The 24,987-nt window shown below is 59.0% G+C and overlaps 1 protein-coding gene and 1 long non-coding RNA gene across 5 annotated transcripts in view; one reads left to right on the top strand and one right to left on the bottom strand.

Moving 5' to 3' along the window:
• Window positions 1–13,935, bottom strand: part of ACSF3 (acyl-CoA synthetase family member 3) — a 59,692-nt gene extending 45,757 nt beyond the window's left edge. For 2 of the 3 annotated variants that reach the window (XM_067019516.1, XM_059045918.2), the window contains exons 1-3: window positions 13,876–13,933; window positions 7,082–7,781; window positions 5,757–5,912 (exon numbers count right to left, since the gene is read on the bottom strand). In XM_067019516.1, coding sequence (XP_066875617.1) covers window positions 5,757–5,912; window positions 7,082–7,735 — 810 coding nt within the window. In that variant the 5' untranslated portion in view covers window positions 7,736–7,781; window positions 13,876–13,933. Of the gene's footprint in view, window positions 1–5,756; window positions 5,913–7,081; window positions 7,782–13,875 lie in introns of all 3 variants that reach the window. The other variant, XM_067019517.1, reaches the window with a different exon arrangement.
• Window positions 13,936–14,003: 68 nt separating this feature from the next.
• LOC131745501 (uncharacterized) lies at window positions 14,004–18,164 on the top strand. Of its 2 annotated transcripts, XR_010837800.1 has the most exons (4): window positions 14,004–15,435; window positions 16,158–16,398; window positions 17,538–17,628; window positions 17,941–18,164. It is a non-coding gene; the product is annotated as an uncharacterized lncRNA (long non-coding RNA). The 2 variants fall into 2 exon arrangements; XR_010837801.1 differs by lacking the exon at window positions 17,538–17,628 and having other exon boundaries at window positions 17,941–17,952.
• Window positions 18,165–24,987: the final 6,823 nt, after the last annotated feature.

Here is a 24,987-nt window from a genome sequence, read left to right as displayed (position 1 = left end):
AGCACGTCCAAGGGGAGGCGCAGGGCCCTGGCTCGAGAGGAAGGGGGACAGGCTGCGGGAGGTGGCCGTCGCTCTGGGAACCTACGGTCCCGGCCAGGCCTGTAGCGGCCGCACGCGTGGCCCCCGCCCAGGCTTCCCAGCGGAGGCTGAAGGAGCTCACACTCAGCCGAATGAAGGAGGAGGGCTGGCCCCAAGGTCATCAACTGGGACACCTGACCCCTGGCACACAGACGACACGTGCCCCAGGGGCTGCCTCCTGAGAACCGTCTGCGGCTGGGAAGGAAGGCCTGGCCATTCTGAGAAATCAGCCACGTCGGCAAAGGGAACAGCGGCAGCCCCGCCGCGCCGCGTCCCCACTGCTTCAGCACATCCACACGTCAGAAGCTGAAGGTGGGAGACGCCCTCAAAAGCCTCTCTAGGGCCTGCGTTTTACCAGTGACAGCACCCCTGTGACGGCCGGACCGCGGAGCCCGGCGCGGATGTGAGCGGCCGCCACCGGCCCGCGCGCCGGAACCCGCACGGGATGCAGCAGAGCGAGGGGCCGGGGCCTCTTCGCGCACCAGCTCGCCGACGTGACCCTGCAGAGCAGCCGGGGCTGGAACCTGGGGCCGGGGCCCCAGCAGGACTGCCCTGCCCAGCAAAAGCCAGGACAGGGTGAAGCGCAGCTGCCACGGAGGCCTCCTCAGCTTGCAGCCACGGCCAGGGGTTAGGCCGCCACCCGTTTCCGGCGGTGCTCACAGCCCACGGGAGGGCTCTTACTCTGCTTTCCAGGTGCTCTGGCCAAAATGTGGCAATGACGGAGAGCACCCCATAACGAAAGGCTGGAGACAGGAGAACGGATGCCTGTTGGTCCCGTTCCTTGGGCCTGTGTGCCCGGCCCGCCCTGGTGGCCCCAGCCTGCGGGGCACACCTGAGACACGCTGGCCCAACTCCGCCTGCAAACACCTCCACCCACTTCAATAGGACGCAGATTCCTCGAAGCCCAGAGTGAACGGCCTCTGCGGCCACAGGTGCGCCGCGCAGCGGGCTTCACACGGGCACCGGAGTCCCGAGCAGGGCACTGGTCTCTACAGAGTGCCCTGGCAGAGGCCCCCCCGGCCGGGCCCCACCCTCACTCAGTGCCTCTCCGAGAGCCACCGCGATCCCGAGGAGCCGCCGGGGCACGTCATCTGCGACAAGGAATCGATCTCGGCCAGGCAGCCTAATCAACAACCAGATTTCATTCTGCGGGGCTGACGCCGGACAGCCCGCCATCCGTCTTCCTGCGTCCCCGCGTCCCCGCCACCTTGTCAGTCAGCCTCGCGGGACGCAGACAGCCCCTCGGCCCACTGTTCACAGAAGGACTTAAAGCCGCCAGGAGCTGAGACCGTGTCAACACCAGTGCAGGTTTCTGGGCCCCGCACCTCTTTACACTCATTTCTTTGTTTTTTGTTTTCAATGAATGGTAACACTCGATTTACGTATTTGGCTGCGCTGGGTCTTAGTTGCGGCAGGCGGGATGTTCGTGGCCCCAGGCGTGATCTTTACTTGTGGCACGTGGGAATCATCTAGTTTCCCGGCCAGGGATCGAACCCAGGCCCCCAGCACTGGGAGCGAGGGGTCTTGGCCGCTGGACCACCAGAGAAGTCCCTACACGCATTTCCCAAAAACAAGCGTAGACAAGCCCCGATATTTAATAATGCTAAAGGTAGGGTTTTCTTGTCAACAGTATAAGTAGATTCACAAAACTCTGAAACTCAGGGCTGCGTCTTTTATCAACCACAGCAAACGTGTTTGACTCTTCAGCCCTGCTGCGTGGTTCTGAGAAACCCCAGTCAGCGCCTAGGATCGGGCAGGCCTGAGCTGACTGTCCCGGCAAGCTGCCCGGCAGCCTCTGGTCTCCAGCCCCCGGGCAGGGGCAGGAGAGAGGCAGCACCCCAGGGTCAGAGGCGCAGGCTGAGTAGGGACAGCGAGGGGCCGCTGGAGTGACGGGAGCGAGCTGGAGGCCAAGGAAAATAAACGGGACCTGGTGGCCTGGGAGCAGCTGGGAATCCCTGAGGTTTGCTTCCCTGTTGAGCGCTTCCTTGTCCAAACCCCGCTCTCGTTTTCACAGTACCTAAGCTACACAGGTACATGTTGAACAGAGCTAATCCCATCAAGCTTTACACCAGCAAGACCTCTCGGCGGGGTGACCACCAAGGCCGACAGGTGGAGCTGCCCACACCCCGAGGATGATATTTCACGGAACCCGGCTCAGGGACACTGACAAGCCCGCCCACGCAACCCGCCACCTGCGGCCACGGGCATGGCTGAGGTGAGCTGAGCTGTGAGTGCAGGAGGCCCCATTCGCCATCCTGGTCCTTCTTTTTTTTTAATTTAATTTTTGGCCTCGTTGGGTCTTCGTTGCTGCGCGCGGGCTTTCTCTAGTTGCGGCGAGCGGGGGCTACTCTTTGTTGCGGTGCGTGGGCTTCTCACTGCAGTGGCTTCTCTTGTTGTGGAGCACGGGCTCTAGGCACATGGCATTCAGTAGATGCAGCATGTGGGCTCAGTAGTTGTGGCTCACGGGCTCTAGAGCGCAGGCTCAGTAGCTGTGGCTCACGGGCTTAGTTGCTCCGCGGCACGTGGGATCTTCCCGGATCAGGGCTCGAACCCGTGGTCCCCTGCATTGGCAGGTGGATTCTTAACCACTGCAGCACCAGGGAAGTCCCCGTCCTGGTCTTTATACACGTCTACAAACCCAAAGTATGCAGAGAAGTATATCCCTTTAAGGGAACCTTGTGGTGGGTTTTTCAGTGGAATGTTATGTTTATCTGCTTATGCTCTGATTCCCGAGGAGCTGATATGGTAAAGTTTTCATTAAACAAATAACCACTCCCCTAAGTGACTTTCAGGGACGCTCCCCCCAGAGGCCTGTTCACAAGTCCAGACGATCATGATGACAAAAGCCAAGGGGGAGCCTGTGGAGAGGGTTCAAGGAGTCAGTGTTCCCTCATGGCCCTTGGGGCCCGTAAGTGATAACCGTCCATTCATCTACAACAGCTCTGAGCCACCTGCTCTAGGCCCTGGGGACAGGCCCTAAACAGAAGGAAAACCATGCCCTCCGAGGTGACATTTTAGGGGGAGAGAAATGAGGACCCACAGCAGAGTCTACGTGGCTTGGAGGTGGTAAGTGCTGCACTGGTCAGTAGCGCAGATGAGGCCAGGACGGGGGCCAGGATGCACAGGGACCGAGCCTGCAGGCCCAGGGTGCTGGAGGCAGGGTGGGGACGAGAAGGCGGAGGTGGAAGAGGCCAGCAGGGGCTGGGGCTCCCCTCCTGGACGAGGCAGCCACACTTCCCGCTCTTTCTTTACCTCCCTGGGTCTGTGCTTTGGGGGAGGAAAGGTCTTGCTCAACCTGCAGGCCAGCAGCCTGCCTGCACCCCTGCCTCACCCACCAGGCACTCACATGGATCAGGAACGAGGAAATCGGGAAGCTGGGACTGTAGCCGGCTGGTCAGCCACTGCGGCTCAGCCTGTCTGGGTCCCTCATCTAAGCTCAGGGTGGGGGCACCTCACCCTCCTCCTGTCCTTGTGGTGCCCTGAGGGGAGGCCCTCCAAGTGAATGAAGAATTCGTGGGGAGGGCAATTTGCATTCTTTGGAGACCCCAGGGCACTCCTGCATTCCTGCTGCACAAGCCCAGCCACAAAACCTCCCCGGGGACTAGGGGGGACTAGGGGATGAGCTGGCTGTCCCCACTTGCCCTTAGCAGTCACTCCCGATAGCCTCAGGGCCCCCCTTTCTCCCCCTCCCCGCTGCCCACTCAGTCCAGGCAGAGCCCCCTCAGGAAGCCATGTGTGCTGGGCCGGACCGACCCCTTTGGAGAGTCACTGGGACTTGTGTTAAGAGGCAGATAGCCCTCTGTAGACCCCGCTGTCTAAATCCTGAGACCCTGCAGCTGAAAAACAAACAGCAGGATGGGGGTGGAGCTGTGGTAGTGGGCAGAGGAGGGGGCTGGCTGGCTGGCTGGGCAGGCTCTGAACGGGTTGCCCTGGCCCTTGGGCTGCCACCTCTACCGTTCGGCTCGCTGGTCTGTCCACAGCGCCCACGCCGGGTTTTAAGCTACGTTCTCCTCTAAACCTAACAGCATCACCTGTCAGTACACAGGCTCCCCAGCTCCCCTGATGCTGGTCTGCACGCAGCACCCTTACAAACAGGAGGAGAAAGGGTCCCTGCTTCTCCCTGCTTTGCGTTGCTGAGATTGGGCTCAGTGCCCACCCCGCGCCGGGCTCATCGCTCCTCCGATAGAGGACGAGACGGAAGGTCAGGGAGGTGCGGGGCTCGCCCGGGGCCGGCCTGTCTGTAGCACCTCGTTCTCTCACTCTGACCTGGCACCATCACCGATGTGGATTAAGGCTCCAGGAGTGACGTGAGGACGGGCCGGAGACGATCTATCTAGAGCTGCCTCTTTCTGGTGGAGACAGAGGAGGCCGACTTCAGTGAACGATGGATTCTGCAGACCAGACACCCCAGGCCTCAGAGACCCCTCGTGAGGAAATTCACCCTGGAATAAAGTGACTAAACAACGAGCTCCGTGCTGCGGGCCGAGCCTGGCCACTTCTGCAGAGACCTCACTCGGTGGCCCTGCTGTGTGTGCAGAGGTCTCCAAGCCACTCCTCTCCTGGGGCTGCAGACCTGCAGGACAGCAGCCAGCACAGGAGCCCCGCCCCCACAGGAGCCCCGCCCCCACCCAGAGCCCCGCCCCCATGTGAAGTCCAGCGCCCACAAGAGCCCAGCCCCGGTGCTTCCTGGGCTCTCCCACTTCACATTCCCATGCTGTATAGGTTACAGTGTGAGTCAGTGACAGTGTAGGGTCTCATTCAAGCCCTGTGCTTCCTGGCGGCCCCATGGGGATGTGTCACTTCGGCAGCCTCTCCGTGCAGCCAGCCCATCACCACCTCAGAGCCCTGCCTCCACCTGCCCCGGGCACCTGTCCCCACCAGTACGTGGGACGCGGAGGCTGGGCTGGGACTGCCGCGCGGCAGCTCACCACGTGCCGGCGGCAGGGGCAGCGTCTGGCCAGGTGTCCCCCGTCCTTCTGCACTCTGCTCTGCAGTGCCCTCTCTGCCCCACCTCGCATCCACTTGGCCTCCCTCCCCCGCTGACCCAACGGCAGTGCTGGGGAAGAACCACCTGCTGAAAAGAGGGAGCGGTGGGGAGACTGACACGGGGCCCCCAGCTGGACCATCCCCCTGGGACCTCGACAGCCAGCAGCCGGCTGGGTAACAGCCCCGAGACGCGCGCCGCTCACCCCCGTGGACGGGCCGCCTCGCGCGGCACAGGGGGCCCCGCAGGGGTCATGAAATCCAGGGTCTGGAGACGGTTCGGTTGCCCTGGACACTGGGTGGGCCCGACACGGTCCCAGGGTCCTTATGTAGAGGGAGATCTGGCCGCAGAAGAGGCGGCGGTCACGGGAGTACAGAAGCAGAGGTTGGGGCGACGCAGCCACGAGGCAGGGCACGCAGGTGCCTGCGGCAGCTGGAGGAGGCAGGAGCAGATTCTGCCCCGCGGCCTCCAGAAGAATCAGGCCTGCGGCGCCTGGCCCGTAGCCCGCGAGGCTCATCTTGGACTCGGACCTTCCAGAACGGAGAGTCCACACTTGTGCTGTGCGAAGCCCCGGTGGGGATCCTCTGCTCCAGCAGTAACAGGAAACTCGCCACTGGGACTCTGCACCCCGGAGAAGGGACCCAGCCCGGGGAGGCCCAGGGCCCGCGACGCCGAGAGCCCGGCCCTGACTCACCCGCTGAGCGCTGAACTCGGGCAGCATCACGCAGGTGGCGCCCACCCAGAGCGGACAGAGCAGCTTGTTGAGCACGCCGTGGACGTGGTGCAGCGGGAGGACGTGGAGGATCACGTCGTCCTTCGTCCAGGCCCACTTGCGGACCAGCCCCGTCACCTGTGGGGCAGCACAGCCTCAGAACCGGGGGGCGCACACACCCGGCCTCCCCGGCCGCTGCCCCGCCCTTGACGGCACGGCGAGGAGATGGTAACGAAATGACCTGGGGTCTGACCGGGGGGCCGTCTGTCCCCCACTTACCCTCCTGCTAGAGAACAGGGCCGCGTGCAGTCAGGGGCTTCAGCCAGTTTGAAAGGGCCTTTGATTTGGGGTCAAAGGCCTCTGCAGACTCTGGGCGGCTCTCCCCCCCCCAGGCGGCTCCGACAGGCCCTGGGACTCTGGCCTCACCAGAGTCCAGGCTTGAATCCGGCTGTCTGTCGGAGCCACGCCGATTCTGCCACCACCCTCGCCCCGGCTTAGCCAAAAAGTGCCCAATCACTGCCGAGCCTGTCCTGGTGCGTGCCGCAGTGACAGCCGTGTGTGAACACAAGTGAGACGCCCACCCCGCAGAGATACTGGCCCAGAGATGGCCTCTCCAGACAAAAAGCACGTCTCCTCCTCGGAGCCAGAGACCACGGACAATCACGCCTTGCCTGCAGCCAGCCCGACTCAGCTCGTGCTGATTTATGGACTGAGTGAGCCTGAGTCGATGGCGTTGACCTCTGACCTCCCTCTTTGTCGGTTTGAACTTCTCTCTTATTTTCCCACTCCTGCTGCGTAAGAGTCTTCATTGTACGTGCAGATGCTTTTTGGAAGCAAGAAGAGTATAAACTGCTGATAAATACAGCGGCTGGGGAGTTTCACAAAAATGGTAACTGAGGCCACAGAACACAAAATAACACCTAAGATGTGGCACACATGAGTTCCTGCTTTCTTGTTTCCAAAATAAGCCGCAATTCTAGGTGCCGACGGCACATTCTGGATATTCGCTTTGTGGCTGGTTTCTTTTAAAACCTCAGCGTCACATATCGTGGCCCGTCCTATGCTCCACACGCCACGGCCCTGGAGGAGCCCGAGGGGGCCTGCAAACCCCCCGCACCTGGGCACTGCACCCCCCTACGCGGCCAGCGGGGCTGCTGGTCACGCGGCCCGGGGGTGGGATGGCGAGAGCCGCGACTGCCCGGCAGAATGAACGGAAGGCCACCTGCGGAGGCACTGACACCCGCCGGGGCTGGCCCGACGGGACGCAGCACACACCTCCCGACTGTGGCGGCCCCCAGAGCACTCACCACGGCCCTGATGTTCTGATGGGTGCTCAGCACGCCCTTGGGTCTCCCCGTGGTCCCACTGGTGTAGATGATCATGGCGCCGCGGTCGCTCCAGTCCCGCTCCGGCACCCGGCCTTCCCCGGGGTCCTCGGCTGACCCGTGGTAGACTGCGGGCGGGAGAGGCAGGAGCGGGACCCCCAGCTTCTGGACCACCGGGCTCAGGAGCTCCACGTGCTCCGGGCCGGCGAGGACCATGGAGCTGCGCGAGTCCTGGATGAAATACTCCAGCTGGGCCCGGGGGTGCTTCCTGCAGAGGGGGACGGCGATGCCGCCGCCCATCCACGTGGCCCACTGCGCCACCACGAAGGAGACGTCATTGCCGCACAGGAGGGAGACCCTCTCTTCCCGCAGGTCCCCGTCGGCACGCCCACGGAGCCGGCAGATCTCCCGGGACAGGCAGAGGCTGCGAGAGTAGAGGTCCTTGTACGTGTGGCTGCCGTGCTCGTCGACGAGGGCGATCCTGTCCCCGAAGCCCGGGGCGCGGTGGAAGCCCAGGGCGCTGCCGTCAGAGCGCACGGCCGGGGCCGTGTGCAGGGTGCCGCGTCCTCTGCACCTCCGGGGGGCTGGCCACCAACGCGGCCCAGGCCAGGCCCAGGCCAGGCGCCGGAGGGCCATCCCCACGCGGGGTGGCGTCGCAGCAGCAGACGCCAGCTGCTGGGACCTGGCGGGAAGAGAGAGAACCGCGGTCATTGCCCTGTCCTGCCGGACCCCCACGGCGGCCAGGAGAGGCGGCCCCCCTTCCAATCATGGGGGGACGTCCCGAGACCGGAAACGCTAACGATCTCACAACACACACCTTTGGAACTTAAATGACCGAAGTTTCAGCTTTTCTTCAATCTCATTGCTTTAAAGGTTTTAAAAACATGCAGGATTCTAAAACAATGAACTAAACTAGGTGAAGCCAAAGAGAAACAAACAGGACTCAATGCACTTCAGGTAAATTCGGAATAGCGGTTTTCAAAAACCTGAACCCGGAGAAATACCAGCCGAGAGAAGTAAGTACCGAGGGCCCGTGAACAGCACAGTCTGCCCGACGCAGGTCCACTTACGCGCGGATTGTTTTCACTCATCTGTGCTGCGTGCGGCACTTCCACGAGTGTGAATACAGAGGCCGGGGATGTGCAGGAGGGGCCGGCTGTGAAGTCACTCGGATTTTCGGCTCTGAGGTCGCCCCTAACACCCACCCGACCCCCACCGGCTCAAGGGTCGACTGTGTTCCCTCCCCGCCAGCAGCGGGGCCTGGAGATTCCAGCGAGCAGAGCACAGACACTGGGCTCGCTTCTGCTCTGGAACACGTGCCAAGCCACAGACGCTCAGGAACTTGTCTAAAATAGAGCAGAGACTCAAACAGGACGGGTTCACTCGTCTGCAAAGCGTCGCTCTGTTTTGTAAGCTAAATCCTAACTCTTCCCTCTCTTCCCCACAGCCTAACTAGTAAACAATGACCAAAACAGTCCGCCAGAAGGAGCGCTCCCCAGGAAGGCCGAGACCCACGACACGGCCCTGGAACTCTCCAGCGTGCTCAAGAGGAGGCGGCCCGGGAACGGGCGGCCGGGCCACCCTCCCACGCTGCCGCCCCTCCACTCGAGAGGTCAGGAGCCCCCCTGCGCCCCAGGACCGCGGAAGACGACGGTTCCTGCCCAGCGCCAGGGCGGCCAGCAAGGTCCACGGACCACCACCTGCCCTGGCTCGGCGTCCGCACTGCCGTGCCCTCCCCACTGCAGCCTCTGCTCCGCCTGGGCACTCTCAGCCAGAGCAGCGTCCCTGACGCGGAGCTGACGGATGCACCAGCTCTCCCGGTTGCTCCTGAAGGATTGTTAATGACTATTGTTTGCTAACACACTTAGTGTATCACGGTGTGTTTTCACCTTCGACCACCCTGTTCGATAGCAAGGCAAGCACTGTTAACCCTATCTCACCCACGAGAAAGTTCAAAGTCCCCCTGCTCCTAAACCACAGCCAGGAGCCCAGCCGGAGCCCTCCCACCCCCCCCAGCCATCGTTCCCCACCAGTCACCACGCCAGACGCCCACGGCCACCCTGGCCCACGGTGGCGGCACAAGGAAGTGGCCTGACGCTGGCTCTGCGGCGGCGGGGGGCGTGTCTCTCCCTGTTACTGGGGAGGGGCCGGGTGGGGGGTGGGCGGACGTCACAGGGACCCTAGAGGGCACTTCTGCGCGTCAGAGGCTGATGGGGACGCCTCCAAGGGGCTGTCCAACGGCATCATAAAATCAAACTTGAAACTCTCGTTCCCATTCCAACGGGCCCAGCAAAGCAGGGAAGGTGGGGACTGGTGGGCGGGCAGCCCTGCCGCCAGGAGGCTGCTTCTCCCCGGCTCAGCGCATCCTCTCCCTGACAAGCCTCACTTTTCCGTCTCCTTCATTCACTTGCTACGGGGGAAAACAAATGTGCTATGTTTGTTACATGCACCAAACAGTTTTGTCCTCTGTTGTTAATTTAAAAAACAGACTACACACAGCACTTTATAATTACCTAACAGAACAGCCCACGGCAGTAAAGGTTGGGACTGAGCTCTCCTCTGTCCTGAGATCCTCCGCGGGTGCTGGTTGCCCCGAGTGGCAAGGGCTCTGACACAAGGTCTCCCAGCCTCCCGGCCCAGCAGGCGGAAACCTGGCTCCGGGGAGATGCCCGCCTGCCCGGCCCTCCCGCCTGCAGGGGCCTCGGCGGCCCCACCTCTTCCCCAGGGGCTGCTCCGACGTCCTGTGGAACGCTCCCGAAAGCTCCAGGCCTCCACCATCGGTGGGCTCTCCAGGACACGTGGCCCACACCCCTTCCTGATGAAGGAGGCCAGAGTGTCTTGTGACGTCCTGGGCTCTGCCCTCTACGCAAGGTTCAGAGGCGGGCTCGCAGTTGGCTTCACACCTCTGGATTTCTGTTCCAATAAAGAAACCTGACAAATTGTAAGAAAACAGCTGGGCTTGACCAGAGAAACTAAGAAATGTGATAAACATGTGAGATGTGCCAGTTTCAGAAAGAAAATGAGCTACACTGAAAAGCAAACCAGGGGGCTTTAAGTGCTTCTTCCCCTTGTCACTTCTAGCAAATTCTTCTCTATTGGCTTGACAGGCAGGAGAAACTAAAACAAAGAGAATCCATAAACAGAAAACCTACCGCACAACGTTTCTGGATTACGGCCCGAGGCCTGACTCTTGTTGGTGACCACGCGAGAGAGGTGTTCGGGGGTGCCCGCTGAAGTGACAGCATTTTCTGGGGGGTTGAGGAGCACGGCACTCAGGCCCCGGGTGCCGCGGAGGACAGACAGACGGACAGCCAGGAGTGGCTGCTGCTCCCACCCCCCTGCCTGGCAGGCCTCGCAGGGCTTCACAAGCAATGTCACAGCTGCTGCCAGCGAGACCCCCCCGCTCAGCCTTCCTCTGTGCAGACACCCCAGGAGGGGCCTAGGAAGGGCAAGCTTTCTGCCTGCTCCCCCTGGGGCCCCAGGCACCGTACCACACTGAGGGGGGCCGGTCAGTGAGAAGCTGGGGTCTGAGAACTTGAAATGGAAAACTGGAAGACAGGCTGACCCCCACTTTCCCCCCCTCCCTGGCCGGGGGCAGGAGGGCTAGCTGACTTCTGACTCCACAGCAGTGAATCCACAGTGGACGGGGAATGGATGCGGGGGGCAGGCAGTCAGAGCAGCCCCTCCAAGGAAAAGAGAGGTGAAGCCACCTGCCCAAGGCCACAGAGTAACTGGAGAAGCAGCATCCAGACCCAGGCCCGGCTGGTTGCAGCACATCGACCCACCCTGAGACACCACAGGCGGTGAGGAAGGCCCTGGGCAGTGAAGGCCAAGTCCGTGCTGGGAGCTGCCCCAAGAGACACCACACATTAACTGGCCGGCACCCCCAGCCTAGTGACGGCTCAGCCGTCCAAGAGGACACTCAGCAGTCCCTTCTAGATGCGACGTGAAAATAGGAAATGCGAGCCCTATGTTCCCACGGTTTTGTTTTTTTTTTAAAACATATCCTAAGGAAATAATCAGCGATGTACATCAAGGTTCACTACGGGGTGTTCACTGCAGGGTTATTTCTGATATTGAAAATCTGGGGCTAAGCCGGGTGCTCCGGAAGGTCTGAGGAGGCCAGGGCACACACACGCGTGTGGGGCTGGGCCATGGCCCGACTGCACAAGCCCCTGCAGCGCTGCTCAGGGGAGGGACGTCCCAGCCAGAGACAGGAAGGTGAACCTCCAGGTGGACACGAGGCGGCAGGGCCACAGGTGGCTTTTGTTTTCTTCTTAGTGCTTCTCAATTTTCTCCAGATTTTGTGCAATAAGCACATATGACTTTTGTAATCAGATTTTAAAAGTCTGATAAATGACATTTATATTTTCAAATGGAGATATTTCAGCCTCAGCATTAACATTTTCTTTGGTACAAAAAAGAAAAAGGAAAAAAAAGAGGAAAATATGATTATTTGTTCTGGATGGTGGACCTGCAGGGTGTCTGTAGTTTTCTATAGCTCTTTAATTTCTCAAACTGACAGACGCAAACATAAACGAGGTAACAGCCTTCTTCTCTCAATTAAACCTAGTGGTTCACAGAAGGCCCCGGGGGGCAATGAAGAAGTCCTCACAGAAGCATTTGGAACGCCCGCTGCGCCGGCGCTCAGAGCACCGCAGGGCTGGCGTCCGGCAGCAGTGGCCTGGCCCCGGTGTCCCAGCGCCGGGAGGGGGCAAGACCAGCTGGCTCCGCGTGGGGACGGGTGTCCCGAGGGAGGGCGGGGCAGGTGGCTGGAGCTCGGGGGACGCGGAGCCTGCCAGGTGACCTGCAGGGAAGGAGGCTCAGGGACACGTAGCTGTGCTCACACGGGGGTGTCTGTGGAACAGACGCTGAGAAGGGGCCCTGCCTGCTCACCACGGAACCTCACAACCAAAATGACTGTTAATTGGGTAAATACTGCCAGAGTGGCCTCCCGAGAAGCTGCACTAATTTTTTCTCCCACCAAACATGTGGGAACACGGGGCCACCCCTTCAAAACAGCGTTTATGTGCTCCTGGAACCACTCATCATCAAGCCATTCAACACAGAGCTAAAATCTCCAGGGTCCAGGGGAGCAAGGCCCTGCCTTGAACAAGCAGAAAGAATCAGGTCAGGTCAGATGACTGTGTCCTGAGCAGGTCCAGGTGCAGAAAGACCAACAGCGACCTCAGGAAAAGAGACCACGCCTTCCAACCACCGGCCCCCCATCACTGCCGGTGGCACAGCCTGGAGTGATGTTGCCCCCCAATAAATGCAATTTGGCCACGGATTTTCTCCCCTGTCTCGATTAACCAAAGTCATGAGGTTAGCATAACCGTGCAGCAATGTGAAAAAATCCCAGCCAAGAGCACAGAAACCTGAACTCTGGTGAACCAGACGCCTTCGCCTGGGAAGGCCACGCCGCGCTCAGCTCCCTCCAGGAGGCCAGAGCCCAGGCCTCTCGACCCAGCAGAGGCCACTCAGTGCTCTGACCACCAGGTTTCCAGTTCAGACCACTGAGGTGCACGGCCCTCTCCGGACACACACCCAACACCAGGAAGATGACATCTGTCACGTCCTAACCAGGGTGCTGGCTGAGAGCACAGATTCTAGAGTTAAAACAGATCCAGACTGGAACATTCACTGGTTTTTCCGCGTTTTCCTCAGCCGTCTAAGCCTTCGGTTCCTCTGAGAACCGCCCAGCACACATAGCCGGAAGCAAACGGCCCAGCCATCCTCAGCACCACGGAGCCATGTGACAAAAATTACTCGATAAGAATGATACTTGCATTCAAATGAAGGCGGCTGGTTTCGAAATGAATAAAACGGCACCTGATGGATCAGCGCCACCTGCCCCCAACCCTGCCCGCTGTCTGCAGACTTGGTGAAGCTGCGCGGCCGGAGAGAGGACCCGCTCTCCCTCTGGTGCCGGACACTTGTTTCAGCATGCTGCCTGCGGTTTGGGGGGCTGTTTTCAAAGTTACATTTTTAAGTAACAGACATTCACACTGCATTCAAATCAAAAAACCAAAAGGGAAAAACAAACGCTTAAACCCATATCCACATTAGGACGTAAAATACTATTTTAAAGGTACCATCTGGAGGGATGAAGCTTACAATCTCGGGCCGTGGCTTAATCCACAGATGCCGTCTGCCTTGAAGAGTGGGTCTGGGACATGGGGTGGGGGCACAGTAGGGGCTGAGGAAAGATCGCTAGACGCGCTGGGCTTTCACGTTTCATATCAGAACCTCCGGGGCCCCCTGAACCCTGCTGGGGATGTCTGTGCTCCTGGGCCCAGCATCGGTGCCCTGTACCCCCAACTGTCCCTGCCTAAGTCTCCAGACAAACATGCCCTCCTCGGGATGGAAGCCTACAAACTCCCCAAACACGGGTTTCCTGTTCCCACATCTAAATGTCATTATTCCCTCTTTTGGCAAACTCCTAATCATCCCTCAAAGCCCGGCTGAGTATCACCTCCTCTTTAGTATACAAAGCAAACAAAGAAAGTGGGGGGGAAGGGGTGGTGCTTCAAGGAAGATTCCTGCGCCCCGATGAGGCCGGAAATGGATTTGTTTCCGACACGACAGATCAAGCTCCCTCCAACGATGGCTGAACATGGACTTGACTCACTCCCACACCCCGGGGGCCTGGACGTCGCCGCCAGCGCCGCGAAGGGCAGACAGGGTCCCCACGTGACGCAGCCCCTGCGAGGGAGGGGGCGGGACGGGACGCGGGGTCGGGGAGTTGAGGTGAGGGGTGAGGGGGCGGGCTCTACCTCCTCAGGCCGGGCTCGCGCTCCTCCTCCTTGCCGGGTCGGAACCGGAACCGGAACCGCGGCTGCGCGCGCACCCCACGTCCGGCGCCCAAGCGCGTCCCCCGGCGGGGCACCGCGCCGCGGGTTCCGGGCGCCAACGTTCCCCACGACCGGTCGCCGCGGCCCCGGGGCAGAGGCGGCTGCGTGTTAACCGCTCCCATCCCGAAGCGGGTTGGGAACCGGGCGCCTCAGGTGTTCTAACTCCCTGTTGGGCGGAGCCAGGCACAAGTCCACTCGGCCGAAACGTGAGATGTCTCGGAAGTAACAAATCAACCACGGACACACGGTTCGAGCCAGGGCGTTTCCCGCCCGCCTCCCGGGGCGCCGCGGGCCGGGCCGAAGCCGGGCTGGGCTGCCGTCGTCCCCCGCCCTCCCCCCGCGGTGTCGGCCGTGAACCTCCTGGGGGCTGAGGACGCGGAGCCCGAGGAAGAGGGGCCGGGAATCTCCGAGGAGCAGCAAAACGACTGAGATGGAAAAAAGATGAGAAGATCCCTGGGCCCTCCGTTCGCTCCAGTAAGAAAAGTATAATAGTTTCAGGAAGGGACCGCAGACAGGACAGAGCGGGGGAATCATCGAAGAAATTCAAGAAAATCAGCAGAACTTCCCTGTTGGAGTGAGTGGCAGGGGCCCACAGCACTTGGCAAACAGTGGGTGTGGGAACACGCTCACCTGACCAGACATCCATCTGAACGTGGGCTCTTCTCTGCTATGCTCTGAATATCTGTGTCTCCAAAAATTCGTCGTTGAAGCCCTGACTCCGCCTATGTGATGGTGTTAGAAGGGGGGCCTTGGGAGGTGATGAGGTCATGAGGGCAGAGATTCCATGAATGGGATTAGTGTTTTTAGAAAAGAGACCCCACAAGGCTCCCCCGCCCCTCTCTCCAGGTGAGGACACAGCGAGGGGGCCCTCACCAGACACCGACTCTGTTGATCTTGGATTTCCAGCCTCCGGAACTGTGAGAACTCAAGCCCCCCAGTCTGTGGCATCCATTACAGCAGCCCGGATGGACTACGACTGACCCCTGAGGGTGTCCGTCAGCGCTCCCATCCCATCCGTCACTCCTGGGCTCAGTCGTGCAGACTCCCCTCCTTGCTTCCTGCCTTACCTCACATCCAGTCCTGCTGGTTTCTCCTTCAGCATCTTTCAGAAACCAGCCACTTCCCACCATCACCACTGCAACCAGGGGGCGGTGGGGAGGGTGCTGGGAAACCCTGGTCTCACACCCCGATTACTAAAACAGCCTCCTCCTGTCTTCCCTGCTTACACCTCCCTGCCCCATCAGTCTGTCCCCATCACAGCACTCTTGTCACACCCTAGCGTCCTGGACGCTGGGGTCCCCCACCTGGCAGACGGGAGCAGTCATCCTGAGGAAGATGAAACTGGGGGAATAACTGGTGTGTTTGCTCTATTGAGAGGAGATTTGAACCGCTGAAGGAGAGTTTGGGGCTAGAAGAAGGATAAATACCTAGAAAACTGATCAAGAGGAAAATAGGCGAGGGGCTTCCCTGGTGGTCCAGTGGGTAAGACTCCACACTCCCAACGCAGGGGGCCCGGGTTCCATCCCTGGTTGGGGAACTAGATCCCTCACGCACGCCCGCCGCAACTAAGGGTTTGTATGCCGTGACTAAAGATACCACGTGCTGCAACTAAGACCCTGCGTAGCCTAAATATAATACATAAATATTTTTAAAGAGAGAGAAAAATAGGCGATAGTTAAATACTGGGAGAACAGCAGCAAAGGCAAAGTATCTAGGAGGTTTGGCTCAGACAAGCATTTACAGAATTGCAATAATGTAAACACTTATAATGCAGACATTGACGTTGGTCTAAGGAATTTAGGCAGTCTCCCTCTCCCCGCTCCCCCTTTCCTCTCTCCCCCTCTCCCTCCCTCTCCTCTCTCCTCTCTCCCCCCTCCCTCCCTCTCTCTCCCTCTCTCCCTCTCTGGGGCAGGGATGGGGGCACAGGAAGGGTGTGGGGTGGAGAGAGACACTGAGGCCGGGTGTCCATCACAGGAGCAAAGAGCGCTGGGGTGGACACGTGGAGGTAAATATCAAAGGAATTGAAAGCCATATCTCTGGTGACTGGGAAGGGAAGGGGGTTTCCTTAAACTGTGTGGCTGGATAACTGTGTGTACCTGTGATAAAGATGAAAAAAACTAGACTGCACAGTAAGTTTTAAAGGGGGAGGGGACAGGAAGCACCTCAAGGATGTCCACGTGGACGTGGCTCCTCTCCACCTGCAGGCAGCCCCTGCCCATCACCGAGTCTCCTCGGCTGCTCTCTCGCCTCTGGTCCCAGACACTCCAAGGATTCCCAGGGGTTTGCTTTCCACCAGGCACACAATGGGAAAAGGAACCTGATCGGCAGCCGTGGCAAATCCTTACCATCGCGCCACCACCTCTGCTGAATAACCCAGGACCCCACGGCCTCCCGCAGCTCACGACAGGCAGCTGGGTGTTTGTGCAGGTGCCGACGTGTCCCCAGGTGTGTTCCAGGCACAGGAGATGTAAACACAGCCCCTGCCCTCCGGTCACTTACGTGCTCGTGGGGGAGAAGGAAAGGGAATAGTTAGACAAGTCATATGCCATTGATGACATTACAGACTGAAGTTTTTGTCCCGCCCCCCCCCCCCCCCGCCACCAAATTCACGTTGAAACCCTGCCCCTTAACGTGATGGTGTTAAGAAGTGGGGTCTTGGGAGACACTCAGGGTTACATGAGGTGATCAGGGTGGAGCCCCCAGGATGGGATGAGTGCCTTTTTAAGAGAGTCACGAGAGAGCCTGCTCCCCTCCCTACTCTCCGGCTGGAGAGGACACAGAGAGAGGACGGCTGTCTGCAGGCCAGGCACTGGGCTCTCATCAGACACATCCAGCCTCCAGACGTGGGAGAAAGGCACGTGTCGTTCAGGCGCTCCCAGCCTAGACAGACGAGTGATCTGGAGGGAAACCAAGCCAGGCCAGGTGATGGGGGCCCTCGAGGGGTGCGCGGGGCCGGTGTCTGAGGCTGGCTGGGCAGCGGGCCGTGTGACTCTGACCACGGGAAATGCGGAGGCTGAGGCTCTGAGCGCCTGTCACTGTGACAAAGTGACAGAGTCAGGGTTTGAACCCGGAGCTCTGCTCCCTGCTCCCCGCCTCGTGCCCCTCGTGCTCTGAGATTCTTGAGCAAACAAGCAGACGTGTGTGTCCTTGTGCTTAAGACCAAAACTCTTCCCCACACAAAGCCAGACAGCTCCCTCCGACAAGCGTAAGTGGTCTCCACGGCGACATCCTCAGAGGTGTTCCTGGCAGTGATGCTGTTGTAACCAGGAAACAACCCAAGTGCTGCTCCGCGGGGGCCGAGTTAGGACAGAGGAAATAGCGAGACCACAGGGCCACGCGAAGTACAATAGTGAAGCTGTATAGAAACACTGGAATGGCTCATAGCAGTCTGCGGTTGGATAAAAAATAGCATAAAATAATTTCCGAGATCCTACCACTGAGAAACTGGAACGCAAAACCATGTGCACTAGGATTTCCCGCTGTGTACTCAGACAAGCTCTGAAGGATGGGACAGCTTGAAGGAGGGAGGCACCTGTCTTCTGAAGAGACGGGCTCCTGGGATCACCGCCGCTTTGGTCTCCTAGGGCCACGTGTGCGGTCAGGAGGGAGCGGCCCTGCGTGTAAAGTGCTGGGGCGCCTGGCACGGCAGGCCCTGGAGCCGGGAGGCCACAGGAGGTGAGCGCCTCCGTGCTCCTGGGGCATCCGGGGGGGCCCTGCCGTTCCGGACCTCAGCTGCCCTTGGATCTGGCCACAGGAGGAGAGCCGTCCCCGGAGGGGGTCTTGGGGGGGGTGTGGCCTCGGCAAGACTGGGGGACGCTGGGGTCCACGTGCTCCTGTCCATGAAATGGGCAATGACAGCTCCCACCGCGGTTCCCAGCTTAATCCCACCGGGAAGGTCAAAGAGCCGGGACACTGAAAGCTGTTCATAAATGTTAGCTGCCGTCACTGCTGTCATTATCAGCATCTTTCTCGCCCGCCCCTCAACAGGGCCGCTGAGCAGGCGCTCGGTCAGTGGCAGCGGATTGAATGGGACAGCTTCTCCAGAAGGCAGGTGAGAGCACCGCGGCCTCCCCACCTGACAACGTGCCCTGAGGCCCCCTGTCCACTCCCAACCCCAGCCTTTCCCAGAGGAAACCCTTCCAGCTGGAGCACCCAGGAGCCGCAGGAGACCACGGAGGAACCTCTCCCTCCACTGGGTGACAGGGAGGATGTGCCAGTCCGAGGTGGGGTTAGGGTCAGGCAGCACCTGGGTTCCGCCCTGCCTTTGGCCACCAGCCTCCACGACGGAGGTCCAGCCCCGCTGTGCCCGCCTCCTGGTGTCCGTGCCCACGTTCAGTCCCATCCCAGCGGAAGAGGGCTGACCTGGGCAGGAATGTGAGGGACTCTGGGCAAGGTCGTGACCAGCACTGAGCTTCCTCCCGGCTCTCGGACCGCTCACCCCGGGAGGCCCGCGTCGTGAAGGCTCAGGCAGCCCCGGGGGAGAGGCCACACGGGAGGAGCTGAGGCCTCCTGCCCACAGCCGGGGGAGGAGCCTCCTTGGAGGCGGGCGGGGCCTTCAGGTGCCACGGGAGCCCTGCCGACACTCCAGCTGCAGCCTCACTCGAGTCCGAGCCAGGGCCACCGGGCCGAGCCACTTCTGGGTTCGGGACCCACAGAAACTGACATCGTAAGTGTGTTGTTGTAGCTGCTAAGTTTGGGGTGATTTGAACATGGCAACAGAGAGCCAATACCCCGCTTCTGCTAGCTATAGTTGTGTGACAGCAGGCAAATTAATCTCTCTTGGGTCTCAGCTTCTCACCCGAGAATAAGAATGCCTACCTCTGGGCTTCCCTGGTGGCGCAGTGGTTGAGAGTCCGCCTGCCAGTGCTGGGGATGCGGGTTCGTGCCCCGGTCCGGGAGGATCCCACGTGCCGCGGAGCGGCTGGTCCCGTGAGCCGTGGCCGCTGAGCCTGCGCGCCCGGAGCCTGTGCTCCACAGCTGGAGAGGCCACAGCAGTGAGAGGCCCGTGTACCGCAAAAAAAAAAAAAAAAGAATGCCTACCTCCAATGGATGTTATAAAAATTAAATAAGCTCTTGGCGTTGGGCCTGGAATACAGCAAATGCTGAAAAACTAGCTGTCATCATTATTATGAAATATTTACATAAATATATCACAAGATGCGAAGGGCTTGGGAAGACCTCACTTCAAACAGGTGGGTTCCAGGAAGGCTTTGTGGGAAAGTAATGCTTGACTCGGTCCTTGAAGGAAGCAGGATCTGGACCCGGGGAGATGGCGGGAGGGGCAGGGGGGTCCGCTGTGGGCAGTTCACGCTCAGCGTCAACTCGGCCGGCAGGAGGTGAGACCGTGACGGCTGGCTGGGGTCAGACTGGCGTGCTGGCGTTGAGGGGTCTGGAATTTACATGATGGGAAGTGAAGCCACTGGTTCTGAGTCAGCCCTGGGAAGGTGGCGAGAACCCCAGGCATGGCCCCCCGGCACACAGGAGCCCTTGGGAAGAGGTGCTGAATGGATTAAATTCTCCCCGACCCCCAAAGCATCCCCTCTTGGATTCTGGCAGGAGCAAATAGTAAAGAGGGTGCCTGGGGCTGGAAGGAACGGTTATCCGGCTGCTGCTGCAACTCATCTGTTTTCTCCCAAACCCAGGAATCCAGCTCTGTCTGCTGTTTGACAAACAAACGTTTGCCACTCGACCTTCCTTCTTCCCTCTGAACCCTGATTTTGTTCGTGTTCCCAACTTCCCCGCGAGTCATGTGGGGAAGAGAGGTGGGTCCCAGACCTCCAGCCCCAGAGCACAGATCATGATTGGCCCAAACCAGCCACAGGGGTCTCATCCCCTTGCCAGAGATTCGGGCCCAAGGATGTGAGGGCAAATCTGGGCAGGTTCTCCTCACGAAGGAAACAAGATGCGTTGGAAGAAGCGGCCCCTCGTTTTTCACGGTGGATGCTGTGTCTGCGTGTGATGTCTGGAATCGCCACAGCCGTCTTGTAACCACGAGAAGTGCCGTCCTGAGAGTGAGCCGATGGGAAGACGGGCAGACAGAGCCTGAGTCTGGGGCGATATCCAGAGCCACTGCCCTGACACGTGGAGCTCTCCTGCCTCCAGACTTCTGCTGAGGTGAGCCAAGCATCCTCCTTCCTCTCTGATCATGCTGAGTTTGGGTTTTCACACTGAAGGTACCAGAAGAAGGTGGGAGCGGGAGGCGGGTTCGACTCATGACCAAGCAGTCAGCTGATCGGAGTCTTTGCTGAGCACTGGTTGGGGGGGGGGGAACGTGCGAAGGGAGAGCTAGGTCACCACGCTCAAGCGGCTTCGCCACACGGCTGGGGTTCAGAACCGGCACCCGAGACCAGAGCAAGGAGCGAGGAAGGGAGAGTCCTCAGAAAGCCAGGGCTTGGAGGTGGGGAGGCCCCTGGCTGGGGCAGGTGAACACTGCATTACACCAGGAGGCAGTGAGATAAGGGGGGTGGGCTTGAGTGTTCCCCCAGGGGGCTTGAACTGGGTCCCCTGCGCCAGCCCACAGTCTAGCCCCAGGGCCCCGGCCCTTCTGGGGCCTGTGAGGTCAGACCCGCTGCGTAACGACGCTGCTGCCGTCTGCCTTGGTCGCAAGGTGACCTTTGCACTGTGGCCTCGGCGGGGACCGTGCTCACCCTCACCGAGTCCTCCCGGCTCACGCTCGTGGTCAGAGCAACACGGCTTCCCCGAGGCGTCCTCAGCAGGGCAGCAACGAGCGCCAGTCGTGTTCAATCTCAGCCCCCGGGTAATCGCCTTTCTAATGTCTTCTGGGGCAAAGCGGGAAGTACATAGGCCGCCTGTCTTGCTCTGGGGTCTGATTTCATGTGGCAACGTGACTGGGTTCAGGGAGGCCCAGGTGGCTGGTAGCACATTACTTCTGGGTGTGTCTGTGAAGGTGTTTCTGGAAGAGATGAGCGTTGGAATCGAGTGAAGATCGCCGCCACCAAGGTGTGTGGCCATCACCCAATATGCTGGGGCCAAATGTGCAAAGCGGGAGGAAGGTCAAATGCTCTCTCCTCCTCAGCTGGACACCCATCTGCTGCTGCCCTTGGACACTGGGGCTCCTGGTTCTCAGATGCTCCTCTGGACTGAATCACCCTTGCACGTGGCCTATGGTGGGACTCCTCGGCCTCCGTGACCACGTCGTCACTTCCCACAACAAATCTCTTCTCACGTGTATCTATACGTACAATACTGGTCTGTCTCTCTGGAGAACCCTGACCGAGCGCACGGTGGTCTCAGGGAAGCTTCTCTCCGGGACACCTTTTTAATGGGAAAGAATGACACAGATGGCCCGTTGTCACCCAGACTCGGGCATCTGGCAGACAGTTCCCTGAAAATGAATGAAGTAAACCTGCCAGTTCAAGAAAAACACCTGACAGCATTTGTTTAAATGGTAGCATTTGTCCTGCAATCCCACTCCTGTGCATATATCTGGAGAAAACCATAATTCAAAAAGATACACACACCCCAGTGTTCATTGCAGCGCTACTGACAAGACATGGACACAACCTAGGCATCCATTAACAGAGGAATGGATAAAGAAGGTGTGGTATATAGCTATCTATCTATCTATCTATCTATCTATCTATCTATCTATCTATCTATCTATATACACACACCGTGGAATACTACTCAGCCATAAAGAAGAATGAAATAATACTATTTGCAGTAACATGGATGGACCTACAGATTATCATACTAAGTGAAGTCAGAAAGAGAAAGACAAAGACCATATGATATCACTTATATGTAGAATATAAAAAAATGATACAAATGAACTTATCTACAAAACAGAAATAGACTCATAAACATGGAAAACAAATGTATGGTTGCCAAAGGGAAAAGGTGGGGGAGGGATAAATTAGGAGGTTCGGCTTAACACACACACACTACTGTGTATAAAACAGATACCCGGGCTTCCCTGGTGGCGCAGTGGTTGAGAATCCGCCTGCTGATGCAGGGGACGCGGGTTCGTGCCCCGGTCTGGGAAGATCCCACATGCTGCGGAGCGGCTGGGCCCGTGAGCCGTGGCCTCTGAGCCTGCGCGTCCGGAGCCTGTGCTCCGCAACGGGAGAGGCCACAGCAGTGAGGCCCGCATACCACAAAAGAAAAAAAAAAAAAAAAAAAAAACAGATACCCAACAAGTACCTACTGTATAGCACAGGGCGCTATATTCATGATCTTGTAACATAATGGAAAAGAATTTGAAACAATATCTATACAGAGATAGATAGAGGTGTATATGTGTATATATATGTGGCAATGAATCACTTAGCTGGACACCTGAGACTGACACAACACTGTCAATCAACTCCAATTTTTTAAAAAAGAATTATTACTGGAAAAAATAAGATATTTGCCAGGAAAAAGAACGGTACCATTTGAACTCACAAGAGGAAATTCTAATTTTGGAAAAATTGTGCTACTTCTGTAATCTTAACAGCTTTCCAACATTTAAGGACATTTCTGAGAGCAGGGATAGTATTAATAAAAGTGAACTTTTGCATAAAAAGTGTCAATATTTGGACGCATGATTCAATGAACCGATATCTTCCAAATGACCTACGTGGGATGTTGTGAAATCACGCCTTGAGGAAGGAGCCACTCAGAGTGCAAAACACACCGGTAGATATTCACGGAACAGAGTAGAAAAGGGTCGCTGACTGGGTGTCAGGCTCCACATTACAGCGAACCTTTAAGAAAATACTACTTGTTGAGTTTTGGTGTGGCATCAAGGAAAAAACTATCCAACATTCTCTGTTAATAAAATACTCCACACCACATACCTGTGTGAGGCCGAATCTTCTTCGCGTATTTCCACCAGAACAATGTATCAGAGAGACTGAATGCAGAAGCAGATGTGAGAATCCAGCTGTCTCCTATTAAGCCAGGCAGTAAGAAGTGTGCAGAAATGTAAAATAATGCCAACAATGTACAATAAATAGTGAAAAATACATAATAACAGATACAAATATAAAAATATATAACAACAATTTAAAATAAATGTAAAAGTGTCTAGAATTGTTTTTTTAAAATATAGTTATTTTCATTAAAATGTAATTATATTACATGTATTTATGGTGATTTTTAGTAAATTGGTAAGTAAATATTTAACTTTTTCATTTTGATTTTTAATATGGTATGTATCGATAGCTACTGCTCCATAAACTAAAGCCTTCTGGGGTCCTTGATGTGAGGTCCTTGATGGTTTTTAAGGCTGTCAAGGAGCCCAAGACCCCTCAAGAGCCAGATGGACTTGAGCAGCTCAATGCAGGCCCTGATTCCAAGGCCAGGTGCAAGGGGCAGGCTGTGCAGAGCCTCGCGGGTCCCCTGCCCTCTGCCTTCTCTCACCTGTGATCGCTCAGACGTCTCCCGAAGGCCTCAGCACAGAAAGGCGTGAGCCAGGCGTCCCGGGAAGCCGAAGGACTCTGCTGGCCGCAACGTGGGGTGTGCGGGAGCCTGTGAGGTAGGCGTCCAGTCAGTCGGCTCCACCCTCATTTGTCCTGTAGCCTTTTCTCCTGCTGCCTTGGGCCCCTGAGGACAGGGCACCAAGGCCACAAGCCAGGCCCACAGGTGGATCATCCTTAGGTCCCCTCTTTTAACAGGAGATGTCCTCTTTCCCCCATTTTGTAGGGAAAATCGCCCTGAGATCGGATCAGAGAGGGTACGCGAGCCGCCAGGGTGCACAGCGCCGGGCCCTTTCTCCAGCAGGGTGTGGAGCCCGGGAAGCCGCAGGGACGGAGGTGGCAGGCGGCAGCAAGTTGAGCGGTGCTGCGAGCCCGTGGGGGGCGGGGCGGGGAGGAAGAGCGAGGCAGGCTCGCCGGCCGCCGCGCATGGACGCCCGCGGGGCCCGTTCTCCCGCTGTCAGCCACGAGCTGAGAGCTCGTGCCTGAGGCCGGCAGCCGAGGGGTGTGTCCGCGAGGCCGCGGTGCCCCCAGGTCCAGCAAGACCTTGGCTTGCCCAGGGCAGAGCCATGGGGCTGGGGGGCTGGTGTGTCGCTCGGGCTCCAGGCTCGCCCCCAGCTCCTCAGAGCAGCTTACTGTCGGGGACACCAGAGGCCTGGCCAGGTTGTGGACCTGTCCAGGGCCCAGCTCTGCCATGGTCTGGACCCAGCAGGTGGCCCTGGAGGGGGTCCTGCCCGGCTCACAGCCGCGTCGGCCTGGCGCAGGAGGTCCACCGAGCCCAGCTTTGGCCCGGCAGGCCCGGCCCCGCCCCGCCCCGCCCCGCCCCGCCCCTCAGGGAGCGCAGGCCCTGAGCAAAACAGGTGCGAGCTCACCGCGGCGTCCATTCGGCCATTTGGCCGCTCCTGCTGGGGCCTGGTCTCCCGTCCCCATCCTGTGGCCTGGACTCGGCCTCCGCTCCTGGTCTCCTCTGCTGTTCTCTGTCGGAATGATATTCGAATTCAGGTCACTTTGGGCTCAAAGGCCCATTTCCAGACCCAGGGCAGAGTCCTCAGAAGACGGGGGTCAGCCTGCACCCAGGCATCACCCAGGCAGCCCGGGGCGGGGCAGGGTGGCCTGGGCCCATTCCCAGCACTTGCCCAGCTCCTGCGCCCCGTTCCAGCGGCTTGCAGCAGCAGGCGGAGACTGGAGGGCCCTCGCCGCACGGGGCCGCGGGCCACGGGCGAGCAGCCGGGGGGCTCCACGGCCCGCCCTCCCCTTCCCCCCTCTCCCCACGAAGCAGCTTTCCAGGAACTCTTCTCCGATCCTTGTGCGTGTTTCATTTAAATGCTCCCAGGGCACATGTGCCCCGGTAGGAGGGGCGTCTGGATTTAATCAGAATGACAGCGGAGCGGTCTGGGCCGCCCGCCCCGGGCTTTGCTGAGTGGGCTCGGTGCCAGCCGGTCCGCAGCACGGCCGTCCCGTCCTCGTGCCCTTCCCGCCGCCCCACCGGCCCCGCGGTGCCTGTGTCTCCCGGCCTGCAGAGCAGGAGGCGGGCCCAGCTTCCCCTCCAGCACCTTGTCCTGTCCCCTCAGACGGGAGCTGCCCCCCGGGGCACCTGCGCTTGGGAGAGGCCACA

This window comes from Kogia breviceps, chromosome 18 (genome assembly GCF_026419965.1).
Source record: "Kogia breviceps isolate mKogBre1 chromosome 18, mKogBre1 haplotype 1, whole genome shotgun sequence".
Lineage (NCBI taxonomy): Eukaryota > Metazoa > Chordata > Mammalia > Artiodactyla > Physeteridae > Kogia > Kogia breviceps.
The sequence above is the reverse complement of the archived record's forward strand: the minus strand, read 5'-3'. Positions and strand labels throughout refer to the sequence as shown.